General features: G+C 38.2%; 1 protein-coding gene across 1 annotated transcript; it reads left to right on the top strand.

Annotated features, from left to right (window-relative positions):
- Positions 1-13,939: 13,939 nt before the first annotated feature.
- On the top strand, positions 13,940-17,573 carry LOC127939049 (Krueppel-like factor 11). The gene is made up of 4 exons (XM_052536040.1): positions 13,940-14,131; positions 15,060-15,305; positions 15,894-16,764; positions 16,855-17,573. The coding sequence occupies exons 1-4, from the start codon at positions 14,102-14,104 to the stop codon at positions 17,139-17,141; spliced, it is 1,434 nt and encodes a 477-aa protein (XP_052392000.1). The 5' UTR covers positions 13,940-14,101; the 3' UTR covers positions 17,142-17,573.
- The last annotated feature ends 1,625 nt before the right edge of the window (positions 17,574-19,198 follow it).

The raw sequence follows: 19,198 nt of genomic DNA, 5'->3' as shown, positions 1-19,198 counted from the left end.
CCAGATGTGATATTATTAAGCTATAAACATATCTACTTGAGCTAACATCCTCTGCAAGATTGTCTTTAGGTTTCTTTTTCATGACATTATAGTTGACCTGAAGAGAAAAACCAACACACTCTTATGGCAGTTATATTTTACATTTAGGTGAATTGGTGGCTAATTCCAAGAATTAGTTTGGCCTCATTTATAGATTTTCATATAGAATCACATCAAACCAAATTCATCAAAATCCCAATCCCTTTTTCTCGTAAAATCAGGATGGAAAAACAGACTGCAAAAGAAGACAGTTTATGCTAATGTCCACTATATCACAGTGAGATAGCAACATGTTCTTGCACTGTTTGAATCACAGTTTGATACATTTCTGAACACAAGAGCAACCAAAACTGAGTTTGTGTATAGCTAAAAGCATCTGCAATCAAAAACTTGTATAGAGTAGGCCTTTGTTTTGTGCTTAAATCTCCAAGTGTGCCACTCCATCAAAACAGAAGATGCTTTTACTCTGCACTACCCACACACATCTTTACGATCTTCAAGCGATATTAAGCATGTTCAAATGAGGTGTTTCTTAAAAGACTGTGCAATTACTGGAAAAGGTGTATTGGAATGTAAGTGATGTGACATACAATGGATCTATTTTATTAGGATGTAAGGAGTTAGTTACATAGATTTCCTCTTTCACTGTGCCTCTTTTTCTCACATTTCTCGCATTGTTGTAGCGTCCTCCATCAGCTGGAGACAGCCCCGTTATCCCACACTTAGTATTGTATTCTGAATGACCCTTTAGCAGGTTGGCGAGCTGTGGGGACCAGATCCGCAGATGGGTAATCACAAGATCAGATCTTTAATGTAAAACTGCTGCTTGTTAAATCTTTACTCACTGGTTTATGTTCTGTTTCAGACACAGCCTATATTCATAATATAATATTGCCTCTCATGCTGTACCACTTAATTTAAAGAAAGAAACTATTGGGCATGTGAATGCCACAGTGCATTACTGTTCCAGTAATTGTAAGAAGAAAGTAATAGGCCACGCCCACAAGAGATAATATTTTAAATATAGTGTTACATAAAAATACGGAAATGCCATATTACTAAAATTGTCTATATCCGTCTCCTAATATTTAAACATTTTAATAATAGACCTCAGTTACTAATAATCTGAGCGGAAAATGTCTTGTGAGAGTATTATGAGTCTGAATTATTCTAAAAGAGAGCTTGCTCAGCAGAAGTAATTTGCATAAACAAATATCCATATTAGGGCTTTCTGTACAATCTTACATCTCTCTTTCTTTGACTCTTCAGTGCCAATTCTCAAAACCAGTTAAAACACACCACACACACATTTTATATAGGCCAGACTACAGCCGAACAGACCCGAACAAGTCCTAGATTATATATTTTTCACACCATTCAACTTTCAAAATTGTTTTATTAAGTTCTTGTCGAAAGTTTTTTTTTTTCAGTAATCCTGTTGAACACACTGTATACTTCTACACAGCCTCATTTTCTTTCCTGTCAAAATATGGTGCTCCTCTAACTAAAGTTTGTAGGTGGCATTTTGCTATGTATTTTTTTTTTTTTTTTGGCTTAACTGATACTCAAACTTTATATCTTTATATTTATAGTCACTTAGCTATTCCGTTTCTAATAAAATATATATTTTTTAGAAACTTGTTTCATAGGCCATCGGACATGTTATTTTTCCACAGTAAGTGGTTCCCGTTTTGTTTTAAATGTTATCGTAAATTTAGATTAAAATCCAGGGCAAGTTTATTGATGAATTACACCAGGAAAGTGAATCACCCTCCTCAGCGCCTGAAGGAGTCAGCTGAATTTCAAAGGTCATCCCAGGACACTGGGAAATGCCTCATTCCTTTCTGCTGACCACAGAATATCCTAATGGGGCTGGCAGAGTAATGTCAGTCAATCACTGATCATGTCCTGAAGGCCATATTGCTGTTGTGGGGAAGAAGGAAAGTTCTGAGTCTTTTGTTTGGAGAGAAGCAGGAATAAACAGCTGTCTGTTAAGTGTTAAGCTTACTGCACATATTGTGTAGGCGAATGTACGGCACAGTCATAGTGACTTCTGCTGTCCTCTAAACATATGACTGTCTAGAGTATTTCTGAAAAAAGGGAAATATGTGCAGCTTTTATCACCATAGCGATGACAGGCTGAGTAAACAGTGGGTCTGCTGACAGGCTACCGCAGCTAATGATGGCAATGAGGTCATTTGTTCCGAAGTAATGAGAGGAACTCAAATCTGGTCTGTATGTGTAGCCTCCCCCATAGATGGAGTGAAAATTACCTGTGAGTGTGTAATCTAATGCTATATCCTGCTGTGCTATATACCTTATTTTTTAAAATAAGAGCCTCTGCGGTCATTTGTAAATTGAACGTATGGGGTTTCCGGTGTCATGCGCTTCCAGTTATTTTTAGCTGTACATAACATCTCATTTCGTTTACTGCACTTTGTCATTCTTCTAGTTATTTAAATATAGTGGCTAATCAGAATTTCCAAAGAAAACAAAAAATCTTAGTTCCACGTTGCAAAATAAAGTAGATAGAGTAGATTCTGTTAAGAAATATAGATCCTGCAGTCTATTTACAGACCAGTAAATACAGTATTGTTCAAAATAATAGCAGTACAATGTGACTAACCAGAATAATCAAGGTTTTTCGTATATTTTTTTATTGCTACGTGGCAAACAAGTTACCAGTAGGTTCAGTAGATTGTCAGAAAACAAATGAGACCCAGCATTCATGATATGCACGCTCTTAAGGCTGTGCAATTGGGCAATTAGTTGAATTAGTTGAAAGGGGTGTGTTCAAAAAAATAGCAGTGTGGCATTCAATCACTGAGGTCATCAATTTTGTGAAGAAACAGGTGTGAATCAGGTGGCCCCTATTTAAGGATGAAGCCAACACTTGTTGAACATGCATTTGAAAGCTGAGGAAAATGGGTCGTTCAAGACATTGTTCAGAAGAACAGCGTACTTTGATTAAAAAGTTGATTAGAGAGGGGAAAACCTATAAAGAGGTGCAAAGAATGATAGGCTGTTCAGCTAAAATGATCTCCAATGCCTTAAAATGGAGAGCAAAACCAGAGAGACGTGGAAGAAAACGGAAGACAACCATCAAAATGGATAGAAGAATAACCAGAATGGCAAAGGCTCAGCCAATGATCACCTCCAGGATGATCAAAGACAGTCTGGAGTTACCTGTAAGTACTGTGACAGTTAGAAGACGTCTGTGTGAAGCTAATCTATTTTCAAGAATCCCCCGCAAAGTCCCTCTGTTAAAAAAAAGGCATGTGCAGAAGAGGTTACAATTTGCCAAAGAACACATCAACTGGCCTAAAGAGAAATGGAGGAACATTTTGTGGACTGATGAGAGTAAAATTGTTCTTTTTGGGTCCAAGGGCCACAGGCAGTTTGTGAGACGACCCCCAAACTCTGAATTCAAGCCACAGTACACAGTGAAGACAGTGAAGCATGGAGGTGCAAGCATCATGATATGGGCATGTTTCTCCTACTATGGTGTTGGGCGTATTTATCGCATACCAGGGATCATGGATCAGTTTGCATATGTTAAAATACTTGAAGAGGTCATGTTGCCCTATGCTGAAGAGGACATGCCCTTGAAATGGTTGTTTCAACAAGACAATGACCCAAAACACACTAGTAAACGGGCAAAGTCTTGGTTCCAAGCCAACAAAATTAATGTTATGGAGTGGCCAGCCCAATCTCCAGACCTTAATCCAATTGAGAACTTGTGGGGTGATATCAAAAATGCTGTTTCTGAAGCAAAACCAAGAAATGTGAATGAATTGTGGAATGTTGTTAAAGAATCATGGAGTGGAATAACAGCTGAGAGGTGCCACAAGTTGGCTGACTCCATGCCACACAGATGTCAAGCAGTTTTAAAAAACTGTGGTCATACAACTAAATATTAGTTTAGTGATTCACAGGATTGCTAAATCCCAGAAAAAAAAAATGTTTGTACAAAATAGTTTTGAGTTTGTACAGTCAAAGGTAGACACTGCTATTTTTTTGAACACACCCCTTTCAACTAATTGCCCAATTGCACAGCCTTAAGAGCGTGCATATCATGAATGCTGGGTCTTGTTTGTTTTCTGACAATCTACTGAACCTACTGGTAACTTGTTTGCCATGTAGCAATAAAAAATATACTAAAAACCTTGATTATTCTGGTTAGTCACATTGTACTGCTATTATTTTGAACAATACTGTAGCTCTAAAGATTTTAGTGCTCAAAGGAAACACAAGAAATATAGGCCGGGTCAGACTGGGTGTAGAATGTTCTGGATTGAATATAAAGAAACAATAATGCTAAAATTGTGAACCTGATCATGTAACTTTTAGATAATTTGCTCATCATTGCAAGAACAATGTTACTTTATTGAACAATCTGACTTGTATGTAAAAGGCTATTTTAAAGCTTCAAAAACATATTCAACTTTGAAGCATCAGGTTGATTCCTCATGACCTTTCTAATGAAAATTGTTTTACTCTCATCAATCCTTTGTAAAAACATGAATGCGATCTTTTGCTGTATTTTCTACTATGTGTTTTTGCTGTGGTCGAACAGACAGAAGCATGAATGTCACTACAAAGACTAATAGTTATTTTTATGAAATTTGCAACTTTGTGATCCAATAAACAAGTTAATGCCGCAATAAATTTTATTGGAGTTTTGGGACCACAAACATTGGTTCTCAAATGTGCCTCTGTGTATTAACCCATACTTAACATAGGTAAATTCAAATCGTCTTATTAATGTGTAACATTTAATTGCTTCCAGTAAAAACGATGGTCGACCCAGAGCCCACAGAACATCTGCTCCTTCGTGGGCGCATAATTCTAACAGTTCTGAGTCTGACAGCCTTTTTGAGATGAGAACTGTGCACGGTGCACACACTCTCATCTTTGATTATGCATGAGCTGCCCCCTCCGTTTGCTCCGGCTGCCACTACGTGGTGCGGTTGCCTTGGTAACCGCCAGGACGCAGACCTGAGGTGGGCAACAATAGGATTTTCCATGTGTGAGAGCGAGTGAAGATTTCACTGCCTTCGTCTCAGCATATAACTGTATTTGATGCCGGAAAGAATCTGTACAGCTGAATCAAGAATTTAATTATAGATTCAATATTTTTGTTATGTGGAGGGGTTGGGATGAACTCAGATGCAGACAGGATGTACCAAACACAGGATTTATTAAATACAAAAGGGGAAAACAAAACCCACGAGGGGGAAAACAAAGACTAGGGTAGACACTAAATAACTTAGACACGATAAACAAGATAAACAAAGACTCTGAACACTAACTACAAATAAACACTCACGGTTACACAAAGACTTCTTAAAGGGGGTTACAAGGATAAACTCCCTCACAAGGCTGACATGTAGAAACACATATGTGGAACAATCACAGTGTGGAACAATGAACTGACGAAAGACAGAGCACACTAGGGGATCTAAATAGGGGAACTAATTAAGACACAACAGGTGGTACAGATAAGGCAATCACGACAAGACTAGTATAACAAGGGGGGCGGGGCAAGGGAACGAGACAACGCAAGCACATGGCCCAAAGACAAGGCCATGTGCTTGTACACAAAACACGGGTCTGTCATGATCCTGCCTCAAGACTAGAGAAAAGTCAGGACATGAAGGCAGAATCATGACAATTTTAGTTTAATTTAATAATGCATATACATTATTAGTTAATTAGTTAAACAGCAATGTGTAAATAGAATGCTTTAGTATGCCAATACAATATTCAGAGAATTTGACTGACCATGGTTGTTTGTCTTTAGATGTGTGGTTCAACATATTGGATTATTCTCCTCTTTGGCTTTCCCTTCACTAAAGTGATTGCATCACACCAGCCTTCATCCTAACTTAAAAAAAGAATGGTTCCTATCAAGAAAGGCTGATTTTGTGGCTAAAAAGAACAATCATGTCAGTTCAAGGTGGTTTATGCTGGTTTGGTGCTGATCTAGTTCGTGGACCATGTTGTTCACCAGTAAAAACCATACAGTCTACGGTAAAAACATATTTATGATGAACTCTTTTTACTTTTTTTCTGTAGTTGTGAATTGCTATTTTCTTGAATTGTTTTGCATGATCATTCTGGCAGCATTTCAGCTGTAAATAGTTGTGTACAGCATTTTCTCTCTGCTTTTTAGAATCAGAAGAATGAATGACCCTTTTGAGTCGGTTGTTTTTATTTGAACTGATCAAACATGTTTGAGATCGGAACAGTTCCATGTCATATATGATAGTAGATAACGCTTAAAGGTTAGGTTTTTATTAATTTTCCAGTGAATTTTCCACTGAACTGATTGACCGGTTACATCAAACTAGGCCTACCTCAAGCATGGTGTGCATATATGCACTGAGTGTTACATCAAGGCTAAGTATTATATATGGTAGTTAATATTGTTTCATAGGGTTTAATTGCAAAAAACAACGACAACAAAAAAGTCTCTCCTTCTACTGTCTGGTGCAGCTCACAGCAAGCAATGGCTGGTTTTGGCCAACCTCAGCTGCCATGAACAGCAGGAAGCACAGTCGTGATGGGAAAGTCAGTGAGAGCATGTAATATTTATACCAGAGAAGAACCAAGTGAGCAAGACTTTTCAGAAATAATTTCTGTTCGCCCACAGCTTCCCACAGTCTCTATCCACACCATGCGACGTCTGTGGAAAGGAAAGTAGGGATGTAAAACATGCCATACTGGAGGAAGAGGAGTCTGCTGTGTTTCAGTGTGAAGAATAATCCCCACACCTGCAGTTTACTGACTGTTCCTGATTTCCATTGGCAACAATGCTGTGTTTTGCATAGAGAACATGAGAGAAAGCATGGAAGGCAGCAAACCATGAAATTGGCCTAGTGGTGAAAGAAGCAGCTTTCTTCAAAGATGATGAGAGGAGGATGGGATGGAGAGGAAAAGAACCCTCACATATATGCACACAAACACACACTGACACAAAATGTAATATTGCACAAAAAATCTACCTTGAATTTGTCTAGCACAAAATGTAAAAAAAATGCTCTTCATTTTAAACTTAAAATGCATCTTCTGGACAGATTCATGAAGAAGTTATAAATATGTTGTACTTATAGATGGCAGAAGGAATGTCATAACATTTTTTGATTTGAATACTGCTGTAAATTTACTTTGTATGCTAAGAGGCCCTTGATGTGAGGCATCTCCTTTTACTTTTGACAATGTCATAACAGTAAAACAGGTGACGATAGTTTAATATCTGTCGTTTTGGAATGAGGAAAGCAATGGAATGAAAGGGAATTCTGTTCAGGAAGAAATTTTTGGGGGAGCATATAGTTCAGTTAGGGAGTAGCACAATGTTGTTTAAACCCAACGGTATTGACAGCATCTTGGACTTGTACGCCATCTAGTGTCTATTGTCCATCAGAATCAGAAAGAGCTTTATTGCCACAAGGAATTCGTCTTGGTGTCAGGAACTTCCAGTACAGAAATTACAGGAATAGTGCAAACATATATAATTAAAGTGAATAAACTGAAATAACAAACTAATAATAAAGATAATAGACAATTAGATAAAATATATTATGGTAATAAAATATAGAGAAAAAGAAAATATCAATAGACAGAATTGTGAATGTACATTTGTGCCATTTACAGATGAGAAGTTTTGATAAGTTATTCACAGATGTACAGTCCTGAGATGTGTTATGTATTGTTCAGGTGGAATATGGCACGGGGGGAAAGGTTGTTCTTGTGTCTGGAGGGACATGACAGATAAAGTGGCAGTGTTTTATTGGCTTAGCAAAGAATATTATTAATAAGAAATATATAACATATAAAATAAAAATATATAAAATAATGAGATAATTTAATTATTTATTAAATGTATTAAGTCATATATTTATTTTATATACAATACAAACAATATATAAATAATAATAAACTATACAAATGAAAAAAGTTTAACAGAATAAGGGATATTAACAGTAGTAAAATGACCTAAAGGTTTAAAACTAATTTTATATTCGAGACATACAATGTTGGCTGCTCTGAAAACAAACAGAACTCTATGTGCGCATGATTTTATATGGAAGTTTTCAGCAGCTCGTGTTAAACTTGTGGCTGAACAACTTAATGTGAGTTTCTGCATTAGTTCATTTTGTTTGGCGATCTGCTGTGACTGGGGAGTGTCAGATGAGGGTCACTTCTTCTGCAAGAGCTGAGACAATGTGATCGAGGTTGTACAAATTCTCATTGTTAGTGCAGTAATTTTCATTGTAAATACAGCCTCTGGTCCTTATACATTAATGCAAGTGACTAGAAAATTAATGGAAGAAAATTTAAATTAATTTGTTGTAAGGGGATGCCATTAATTGCACTTAATGCAATTAATGCAATTAATTATGCATTATACATTTAACAAATCGTGTAATATATTTTCACATCTTCCTCTGGAAAACGAGGGAGGTGGTGGATGTGAACACCCTTCATAGTGAACACAGCAGGATTTCAGAAATAACAAAAAGACCCCAAAAGAAGAGACCGGGTCAGTCTTAGTGTTTGCCTGAAGTTTGAGGATGTCAGTTTAGTGTCACGGTGTTATTGATGACACAAAAAGTATCTCTCTAAAATAATTATCACATTTTGTTTTGACAGACAGAAGTTTTGTGCAATTTCTGAAAGAGATACCTGCAAGCTTTCACCTGAAATCCAGTGTACACTCCAAGGTTTTAAGTTTCATTTTGAATTTAAAGGGGTGGATTAATGTAGTGTATAAATAATCACCATCGTTCTGGTCTGTCTGTTTGAGGTATTTTAGAATTGTTTTTCGTTTATTAATAATATAAAATTTACAAGTGACATAAGGCGGGATGTTTATTACCTTAAATCAGGGGTCTCCAACCCTGCTCCTGGAGAGCTACCGTCCTGCAGATTTCAGCTCCAACCCTAATCAAGGTGTTCAGGGCTACTTGATGATTACAGACAGGTGTGTTGGAGCAGGGTTGGAACTGAAGTCTGCAGGATTGTAACTCTCCAGGAGCAGGGTTGCAACATGTATTTATATGCTTTTCAGTTTTCAGGTTAAAAATTGGTTTGATGTTGTACAGCCCGTCTTGCAAGCCAGAAAGAGGGAGGAACGAGAAGAAGCCCAGTAAGACTAAACTGTTGTAATAGTTTCCATGGTTTTTATTGAAAAATCTTTTACTACAACCGTTTTCGTTCTGCACTTTCAGACAGCAATGGGGAACCACTAAGCCTTTCATTACATCTTCAAAGTGCAAGTGCTTGATCTTTGATGTCTGGCCACATCTCAGTACTGTATCTCTGTATGTCATCCACGGTATACCTTCACTTCCCCAGGCATTGCTAAACATCTGGCGCACAAATTTCAGAAATTTAATGACTGCACCGGAAAAATCGTCTTATTTAACAAACCCTCATGCCAGCTTTCGCTTCAACTGGGAAAAAAAGAGAAGAGTTCAGATGGACCCAGTATGAATCATTATATTTAGATTAAAAAAAAGACTTACAGTGATTGTAGCTACACAGATGAACCAACAGGGGGCGTAATGCATTGATTGATTGCTTCTTTTGTCCTGCAGCTCACAAATATTTTGTCAGTTATTTGTGTGAGCAAAACTGACAGTTTTAGAAAATGTAAAGTTATTCTACTGGGTCTTTCTACAGCCTGGGGGTTTTGTGTCTAGTAGTCTTCTTTGTTTGTTGTAGCATTTTGTCCCAGATGAAGGGTCATACTTTAGCCTGTAAATCCAGCAGGGCAAGAGTGATGGAGGGATGAAGAAGTTTGAGAAAGATGGAGCTATGGGGACTGAGTCAGAGGGGAAACCAGGACAGAGAGTCTGTGTGGTGTCAAGACTGTTTCTCTGGCACTTTTCTCCAGCCAAACCAGCTGACTGTGTGTGTGCATGTAAACTCCATCCACATGCTTCCTGCAAAAAAACAAAAAAACAAAAAAACAAAAAAACCTGACATGTACAAACATGTACAGACATGCATAGAAACTTTGTTTCCAGCGAAACAACTTACCCGGCATACTTTTCACAGTTGTTTCCCTTCTCACGTGTAGAGGGGCCGTCTGCAGAGTTTTCCTGGCATGATTTCTGTTTGGGCTCTCCCAAACAGACAGCGATATTTATGCACACATTACATGGTGCCAAATGGAAAACACTCGGCCTGGAGATTGCACTGCACGAGCAGATTTTAACCTTGACTAACTGACCCTGGTTTGTGTACACACAGATAAACACGGAAGAAAACAGCACCAGCAACATGGCTTTAAAAAAAGTTTGGATACAAGAAATTGAGTGATTTTTTTCAGAACAGATCATCATGCAAACAGCCTGCAGCACTAATTTCTTCCCAAGGGTTTCAAATAAACAGCTCCTGTTTAACTTGTTGTTTTGCTTCATTCCCGTTCAACTCCTCACATTTGTTTTCATGACAAAATTTGGTTTGGGGATCGGACCCTGTGTAGTGTGTGACCCTCTGTTGTGGATCATGTAGTGTCACTGATGTGAACACCACAACTTCAAGACAGCACAGCAATCTGCCGACATTTAAAGTCGTGTAGTTTGAACTAGGCCTTGTCAGTATTTGTTGACATTTGATGCTGAAGTTTAGCTTGACAGATTTGTCGGTGTCTAGCAATATTAAGTCCTCCGGTTTACATTTTCTCACTGTTAGTTAAACCAAGAGGACACACCATCTCCAGTTGTTTAGTTAGTAGTTGCTAGTAAACTGGTCGGTTAGTGAATGTGCATGTATGTTTTTTGCACTGTTGCATATTCCTTACAGGGTGGTGTGAATATTGTGAAACTTTTTCCATCCTTCTGTGTGAGTCGTGGGTGTGGAGGCGAACAGTTTGCTCTTACAGTTTCAACTCATGTGACCGTGCCTCTGAATTCATATAACTTATAGTCAAAATGCTGAGTAGTGTGTCTCATTCCAGGACAGAAGTTGTGAGAACACAGCAGCAACGTAAGATGCTCTTACTTCAGTTTATAATGTTCATTTATAAATGATCATTTATTTTCTAGAGAGCAGGATGCAGAAGATTTGGGCTAAGCAACCCGGAAAGCATGTTGCATCTCAGAGGTTAAAAGCACGCCCGCCCTTTTTGGATGACCTACTTTTTAAGAACCCCACCTATCTGAGCTCGAGTCATTCAGTTCAGACACTCTGCAGTAGCACATGGATCGAGCCCCAAACTTTCAACTGTTTTCAACTGTTTTTCCACCGTAGCCAAAGCAGACAGCACATCTGCCACCCAACCCTCCTCATATAGCCTGTGTGTTTGCATGCCCTGTTTGGCCTCTCTCTTTCACACACAGACACACAAACTCTGTTTCTTCTGGACCGCCGCCTAACCCTCATGGCCTCACTACCCTCCCAAGATTCCACCATCTCTGGGTTCAAACAGCTCATAACATCCATCCAACAGTGATGAAGAATCTAGAGTCTAGAAGTTTATTTTTATTATTTTATTTTTATTTAAACTAATCTGTTAGACTGCAAAAGTTGGTTGTTTGGGATCTGAAAATATTTGCATGTTCTCAGCTTCATTTTAAATGAGTGTGCAAAGCAATCAAAGGTTGTATGTCTTTTATAGATGTCCAAAATTGTATATAGAATTGTATTCCTCGTTGTCTTTTGACACTCTCTTGTGAAGAAACTGCCAAAAGACTTCACCTTCACCACCCCTACAACCAGCCAAAATCTTTATTCCTATGCAATTCAATGCACAAGGAAGTAAGCAGAATCATGCAGTGCAGAGGATTTTTTTTTTCTTTTTCTGTTTTGTTGTCACATAATGAAATGGAAAACACATGACTAATTCAAGTACATTTTCCATTTAGTCACTTGTATTTTATGCAGACCATTTAGTTTTAGTTCTGAAAATGTTAATGTAACTTGAAAAACAAACTAGGGGTAGAACAGGGGTGTAAAAGGCAACATCTGGTTTTGCTTTGTAACTGTTACATTTTGAAGAATAATGTTCTTACTTTACTCTCACGTACTTTTGAACAATGGTGTATGTGGACATATATTTTTATTAGAATGATGACTGCTTCCTGTAAAAACATTTGAGTGTTTAAAAGAACCAATTTTATATTGATTCCTTTGTTGATTTTTTTAAGGCAACTGTTAACATTGTTACATTAAATAAACATATTTATATTATTAAAAAAAAGGTAAGAAATAAAAAGTATTCGTAATATAAGGAGCTAACCCCCACTATGACAGCTGAAACTGTCCAATGCTTGAGTGGAATCCACAGAAGTTTGGGGTCAGGGTAAGAATGTTGCCTTCTACACCCCTATAAAGAAGTGTGTTTCTCTAACAAAAATTCTCTTTAGTTGTCTGAGTTTTGTGATGTGTGAGTTTTCCACTTATAAAAGTAAATCTGTGCCATTGGATTACCAAATATGACCAAATCTGTGGGAGAAACGTTCAGTCTTTGTCAAAGTTGCTGAACCTCCTGTATATTTATATAGAATAAAATATAGCTGTTTAATAGGACATTATAATATTTGTTCACGTGTCAATTATGTGTTTAGGACTCATTTTATATTATTGGGTCATCTTTGTGGAAAAAAAAAAACTAGCAAAGTGTTGCCCATTTATATTTTATACATTTTAGAATGTCAACAATTCATTTACTTTATTTCTTTAATTTCCATTCTAAAAATATGAATGATTCTTGAGATTTTTCCAAGGACACCAAATGCTTCCCTCAGCTGTACGACACATCACAGACAGAGAAATACAATCTCCTCTGTCTTTTTCACTTGATATCTGAATCTGTGAAGAGGAGGGAGAAACTGATGAAGCCTTTTGTCTGCTCAGCTCTGCTCACACAGACCTGCAAAATCACAGCAATGCTGCCTGCATGGACACACATTTAGGATGTATATGATTTGCACACACTTACACTTGTTCATACTAATATTTTTGGTGTAGGAACAGCTAATTATCACGACAGAAAAAACACAAAGAGAAATACATAAAGGTTATTGTAGCTACAACAAAGAGATGCAGCAGTCGTAGGCTCCGCCCTGGATCCTTTCACAGAAATCAGAGGTTCCTGAGTTCAGTTTAGTTCACTAAAACCAGGTAGCTATGTGTAAGCACGTGATGCGGAGATGTAATGATTTCCGGACCATGCTTGTGTCTTTGTGAGAAGACAAAGTTACAGGGGAAAAAAACATGCATCTTCTAAAAAAGTAACGGTTTTTATAATTTTTCTTAAAGTGTTTATTTTTGTTAAAAAGGCTAGATATTTGTATATGAAAATATTTATATGTATTATTTCGATATTATTATTACTATTGGTACTATTATTGTTGTTTCATTTTTAGTACGGCTATTATTTATTATTTCCATTGTAGGCTGTTTCTTTCATAAGCAGCATCTCACCGTGTCCCCGTTTCCCCTTTGTGAAGATTAATGACAACACTTTGAAGAAATAGAGTATATCCATAAAAAAATATTTCATATTTTATGTAAAATATATACTATACGGTTTCGCTTCTTTGTTTAAAATTGTTGGCTCGCGATACTTCATTGTGGACTCGTCTGTTCATTCAGTGGCTCGTCTGCGCATGCCAAACTCCACTGGCGCAGCTATCCAGACGCGTGCGAGTATCTCACGATTCCGCTCGTTCCCCGCGCCGACCTTTCCCCCAGTTCTCGAGCACCGAGTTCACCGGGTTTACTCTGACACCGCTGACTCCTCTGGAACGCCCCCCAACAGCCACGCACCCCGTTTCAGCCAATCAACGTGCGATCACGTACTGATCACGCGCTGCCTGTTTTTCCATTGGTCCATTCCTGCTACACCTTTGTTTTTGATTGGTAACATGTTACCACCCGCCAGAGTGCTCTGAATTTTGTTTCTGTTTTTTTTTTCTTTCTGTTGTTTTTTTTTGCGCTTCTGATTCATTCAGCTGAGGTTGAACCTTGCTGTAAAAAGTGGTTAGACTTATGTGCAGAGTCTTCGTATCACAGCTGTCTTCCCGTTGGTTTTCATAGACGTACACACATGCTGAATTTTACTTCTGACTCTGGCCGGGTGAGTTGATTATATTGCTGATGTGGTTTTATTGCTACTTTTAAGTTTTTGCGCATTGACCGACTAATGACATCCGCTTTTGCTTTAAGTTGCGACCCATGTAAAATAATTTAACGCTCATTGACGTAGAACAATTGACTTAGAACAGAGCAAAGCTTATAATTTCTGTTTACACACAACATATCTGATCTTCTTGACACTTGCAACGAGCAACATTATTTGTGTTCCATTGCTTTAATTAAATTAAGGCATGGCGAACAGTTTGCCGCAATCATTGTTGTGCATTTCCCTCCTGCATTAAGCTGCAGTGCTACTTTACGTTCAAACTGTTGTCATATATTTTTTATTCTCTAGCGACCTTATTTGAACCCTGAACATAGTCGAGTTTGAACATTTTTCTCCTATTTCATTTTTGTATTCAATTGTCAGTTATTTTAGAATGCATTGTTTGTTTGTGTTATTATAACAACGTTGTGCATTGTTTCTATCACGCTTTGTGTATCACAAGGGCTCCTTTGTGCCGACAAGAGTAAGAGTAACCTTAATGCAATATGTCTTGATATGGTTTACCACACTTAGATGATACTTTTTCGTATAGCATACTCACATGGCGCTTTGGTTGGGTGCACGTCACTCTTAAATCTATATTTGGCAATGGGAGGTTCCCAGCAGCTCACAGTTAACGCTGTGCAGGCTCAGGGTGGGTGTAGTCGATGAGCTCTGGGGACCATTTTTTTTTTGCTTATGAATGGCAAAAGCTATTTACAGCAGATGCATGACAAACATCGCCACTTTTATTGTGTATCATGCAATCACATTGAGCACATTTCATTATAATGGTATTGTCAATTCAACAGTGTTATTGCAGTTCAGTAACCTGCCCAATCTGGCATTAAAATGATTAATGTACTTTTTTTCCAATCTGTAGTCCAGTCTTGTGGACATCTGTGAAGTGATGATGGAGAGAAACAGGCATGACAGTGAGAAGTCTTGCTCCTCCACTCTGGAATACAACGACCTGGAGGCTGCAGAGGCTTTGGTGTGCATGAGCTCCTGGATCCAGAGGACGCCCAAGCCTCGCCCACTGACGCCCACCTCAGACTCCTGTGATTCTCTCCCATTGCAATTAGAAATCAATGAGTCCCCTAAAGACCTAGTCTCCCTCTCATCACTGGTGAGTGACTCTTTAAAAAATTAAATAAATAAATGGTCTGTGTTCTAGTTCTTAGTGAGCATTATAAATAATATTTCTAAAAAAGGTTTGGGGATGCTGCAGAAGAGAAAGCTGTTTTGGCCTAAATAATTTTGAAAGAGAAAGTGTAGTGTTGTTAAATGCAGGAATACAATACATGACTTTTAAGATCAATTTTAAAACATTAGGCACCATACACCTGGCAACTTTGAAAATGTAGCAGATAAAAACTGGACATCATATACTACCAGACTATCAAGTCATTACAAACACAACAGACCTTACACAGAAACTAGGAGATGCATTACAAATGAAAACAATGTTTGTTTTAAAATTGGCTCAAAAATATGTTTGATATTCTTTAACTGGATGGACTTTTAGTCTTAGTTTGTGCCCATCACACATTATTTGATATGCTGTGAAATTGGTCAAATCTGATTGGCCTTTGCTGAATAGCATCAATTCGTCCGGACTTAAAATTGGGCCAAAAATCTGGTTACTAGTTGTGTAGTATTCTCCAGCCTTAAAGACGATTCTCAATGCTCAATGCAAATATCTTCTCTCCAACAGTGCATGACACCTCCCCATAGCCCAAGCTTTGCGGAAACTTCAGGCACAACGGTTCTGAGTACCTCAGTGGCCTGCTCAGGTCTCAAACCACATCCCAGACTATGCTCAGCCTTGACCAACAGGGCTGCATGTCACGTCAACTTGCATCCCAGCACCACAGTCCTGCTCAACCCATCTCTACCAGCAGAACAGCCCTCACTCCGCAGAGCCACCAGCGTCATACGGCACACTGCTGACAGATCAGTGGACCACAACATTCCATCTCTGACCACAGGGCAGGAGAAGCCATGGTCCTCAGAAATCCCTCTACGGCACACAGAGCCAATTGCCAACCTCACAGCAGAACTGCAAAGTTGCAGTAGCCCATGTGACACTGAAGAAATGGAAAGAACTTCCCCTTCTCCTCACTCCACGGGCACTGCTATCCCAACATCACAGCCAGCCATTCCCCAGACGCCCATATCCAGCCCACCAGTGCTCTGTCAGGTGTTTCCTGTTAACGGGCAGACTGGAATCATCTCCGCATTTGTTCAGACTCCAGTTCAGATGCAGGCCTTGGGATCGAAGCCCATTCTTCCACATTCTCAACCTCTTCTGGTGGGCTCACCTGTGGCTCAGGGCACTGTGATGTTTGTCGTTCCGCAGTCTCAGGTATCCCAATCCTCCACCTGCCAACAGAGCATTGTTACACTTGGAAACACAAAGCTCCTGCCCTTGGCACCCGCTCCAGTCTATGTGCCCTCAGGTCAGAGCAGTGGAGTGACACAATCGGACTTCTCGCGCAGGCGGAACTATGTCTGCAACTTCCAAGGATGCAAGAAGACTTACTTCAAAAGTTCCCACTTGAAGGCTCATTTGAGAACCCATACAGGTTTGTATCTATCTGGCAGACAATATGTTTTTGTTCTAGTAGGTTGCATCCATAAAACATGTTTCTTGATCATCTTCCTCTGTATCTCAGGTGAGAAGCCTTTCAGTTGCCATTGGGAAGGGTGTGACAAAAAATTTGCCCGTTCAGATGAACTCTCCAGGCATCGTCGGACACACACGGGTGAAAAGAAATTTGTCTGTCCTGTTTGTGAGCGCCGGTTCATGCGAAGCGACCACCTGACCAAGCATGCAAGACGTCATATGACAACCAAGAGGTCCACAGCTTGGCCTAACGAAGTTCTAGACATTAACAAAATGGCCACTTCCCAAGCACCATCTTCCATACCACTTAGTGTGCTTCTACCTGCATCAAACTAGGTCGATACTTGGACCACTCACCTCAGGACAATATCCAACTGACCATTTAACAGGGGAAATACAAGAAAACCAAGGCTGCTACACATCCATGTATATAAAACAAAATGACATTGCACTGGATTTTTATTTTAATCATGGTTGTTTATAAGGAATTCTTGTTTACTTTTATATAAGTTATGTCTCCCTATGTATATTTACTCCCTTTGCCAAAGTCTTTACATCAGTTCATCTGTTACTTCCTATTTACTGTTGTATAGTTGTATATGAATATCACTATCTATATGAATGTAATGTGTATTCAAATTTGCATTTAGTGTTGGTGTATGAATAAATGTTATTGATTTTACTTCTGTTAATTGGACAGTATTTCTGTATGCGATACTACCTGCAGTATTCCATATTATTTAATAATAAACCTTTGTAGTAAGAATATAGATTTTGTTTTATTGTTACCTCAATGTTTTTTTTTTTTTTTTTTTTTTTTTTTTTTTTAGTTTGAGACCTCAGTCTTTTATTTTTTATTAAGTATTTAAAGCCATTACATACTGGCTGGACTTAAAATAAAAATAACACTTAAGAAACGCATTTAACTCAGAAATTACACAACAAAAAACATAACAGGCTGAAAAGCGTTATACAACGTGTAAAACGTCGAAAAGGAAAACAAAAGAATCATTACATAGCCATGAAGTGGTGTGACGACACAGTTACACAACACCAGCTCAACATCAATTCTCAACCCTGTCACCCCACAGCACCCAGTAACAAACCTCGTCCAATCACATTGCTCCATTGTGGAACGGTTGGGGGCGCGACCAATCACAGAGGACGACGAGTTATAAATATGGCAAGCAGCTTGACTGACAAGCCTTGGTCTCCGCCCATTTGCCTTACCGACCGATATTTCCCAAAGAAAAAAGAAACACAAAGAAAAACAAAATACATTATTTCTGCACTGAAAGTTGATGTAAAATACAGTTTTTCTATTTGAATGATGATTATCTAAACCGTTAGATGTAAGAAAAATGGGTAAACTCGATGGCAGCCACGTGAACTGTCTTTTTTATCTTGTGGAAAACCAGTTTTATGCCATTTTCGCATTTGACCAGTAGTTGTTTGTCATATATGAGGATGATAACCTTTTAACAACTTTTCGCAAATGTAGACGATTCATTTTAAATCTCTCGCAAACGGCATATTTTATTAAAGGTTAGGTGCGTCCCCTGCTGGTTTCTTTAGCAACGTATGCAGTTTTGTTTTATTGACTCTGATTTCCACCAAGGGGTTGAGCGTACTATCGCATCTGGTTGTTTCATAGTAGCTCAAATAATTAATATCTTTATTTTAGTTTGGAATATTTTGTTCTGTATAATCATTCAGCCAAAAAAAACATAGAAAAAACTATTACATTAATAACTAATCAAATAATGTAATCTGAGAGCAAAATAAAATATTATGAAGAAGAGATGTATGCAGCTTCTCAACATTCGCGTTTATGTGATTATTGTCATCCTGCCACTAGGGGCAGTATTTCAAAATCATGCTGTATTTATCCCAGGTAGTGACCTCTTGGGCGTTTTTATTGTTCTTTGTTGACTCCCGCGTCCTGAAAATGTTTTTGTTATGAAACTAAAAACGGATTTCAATGTTTTTGCAAAATACGTTTTTGACACAATTTGGGTTATTGTTTTCATAGTAGATTTTGAAATGAATCTCAAAGCTCGTAGGATCTGTGTTTTGGTTGGGTTGTTGTGAGCAACTGGCTTAAGGTAGCAGCTGATAGTTTGTTGTGGTGTAAAGTTTAATCACCAATAAAATACGTTATGCTTAGAATTTCTCTTTTTAAACACCTCTACTACGTTAGCGTTTTATATTAGTTAACGATGCCCAAAATGATCTTTGTGTTTGTGGACGAGAGAAAGAAGAAGAATATAAAAATATTACTTATAATATTTTCTGCCACACCAATAGGATGCCTTTATGAATGTAGTAAATTCAAAGATCACCTGCAGTTTTGTGTTCACCATTAAAAATTAATATTTCCGTTTTTCTGGATG

This window comes from Carassius gibelio, chromosome A20 (genome assembly GCF_023724105.1).
Source record: "Carassius gibelio isolate Cgi1373 ecotype wild population from Czech Republic chromosome A20, carGib1.2-hapl.c, whole genome shotgun sequence".
Lineage (NCBI taxonomy): Eukaryota > Metazoa > Chordata > Actinopteri > Cypriniformes > Cyprinidae > Carassius > Carassius gibelio.
This window is presented reverse-complemented; position numbering and strand designations above follow the sequence as displayed.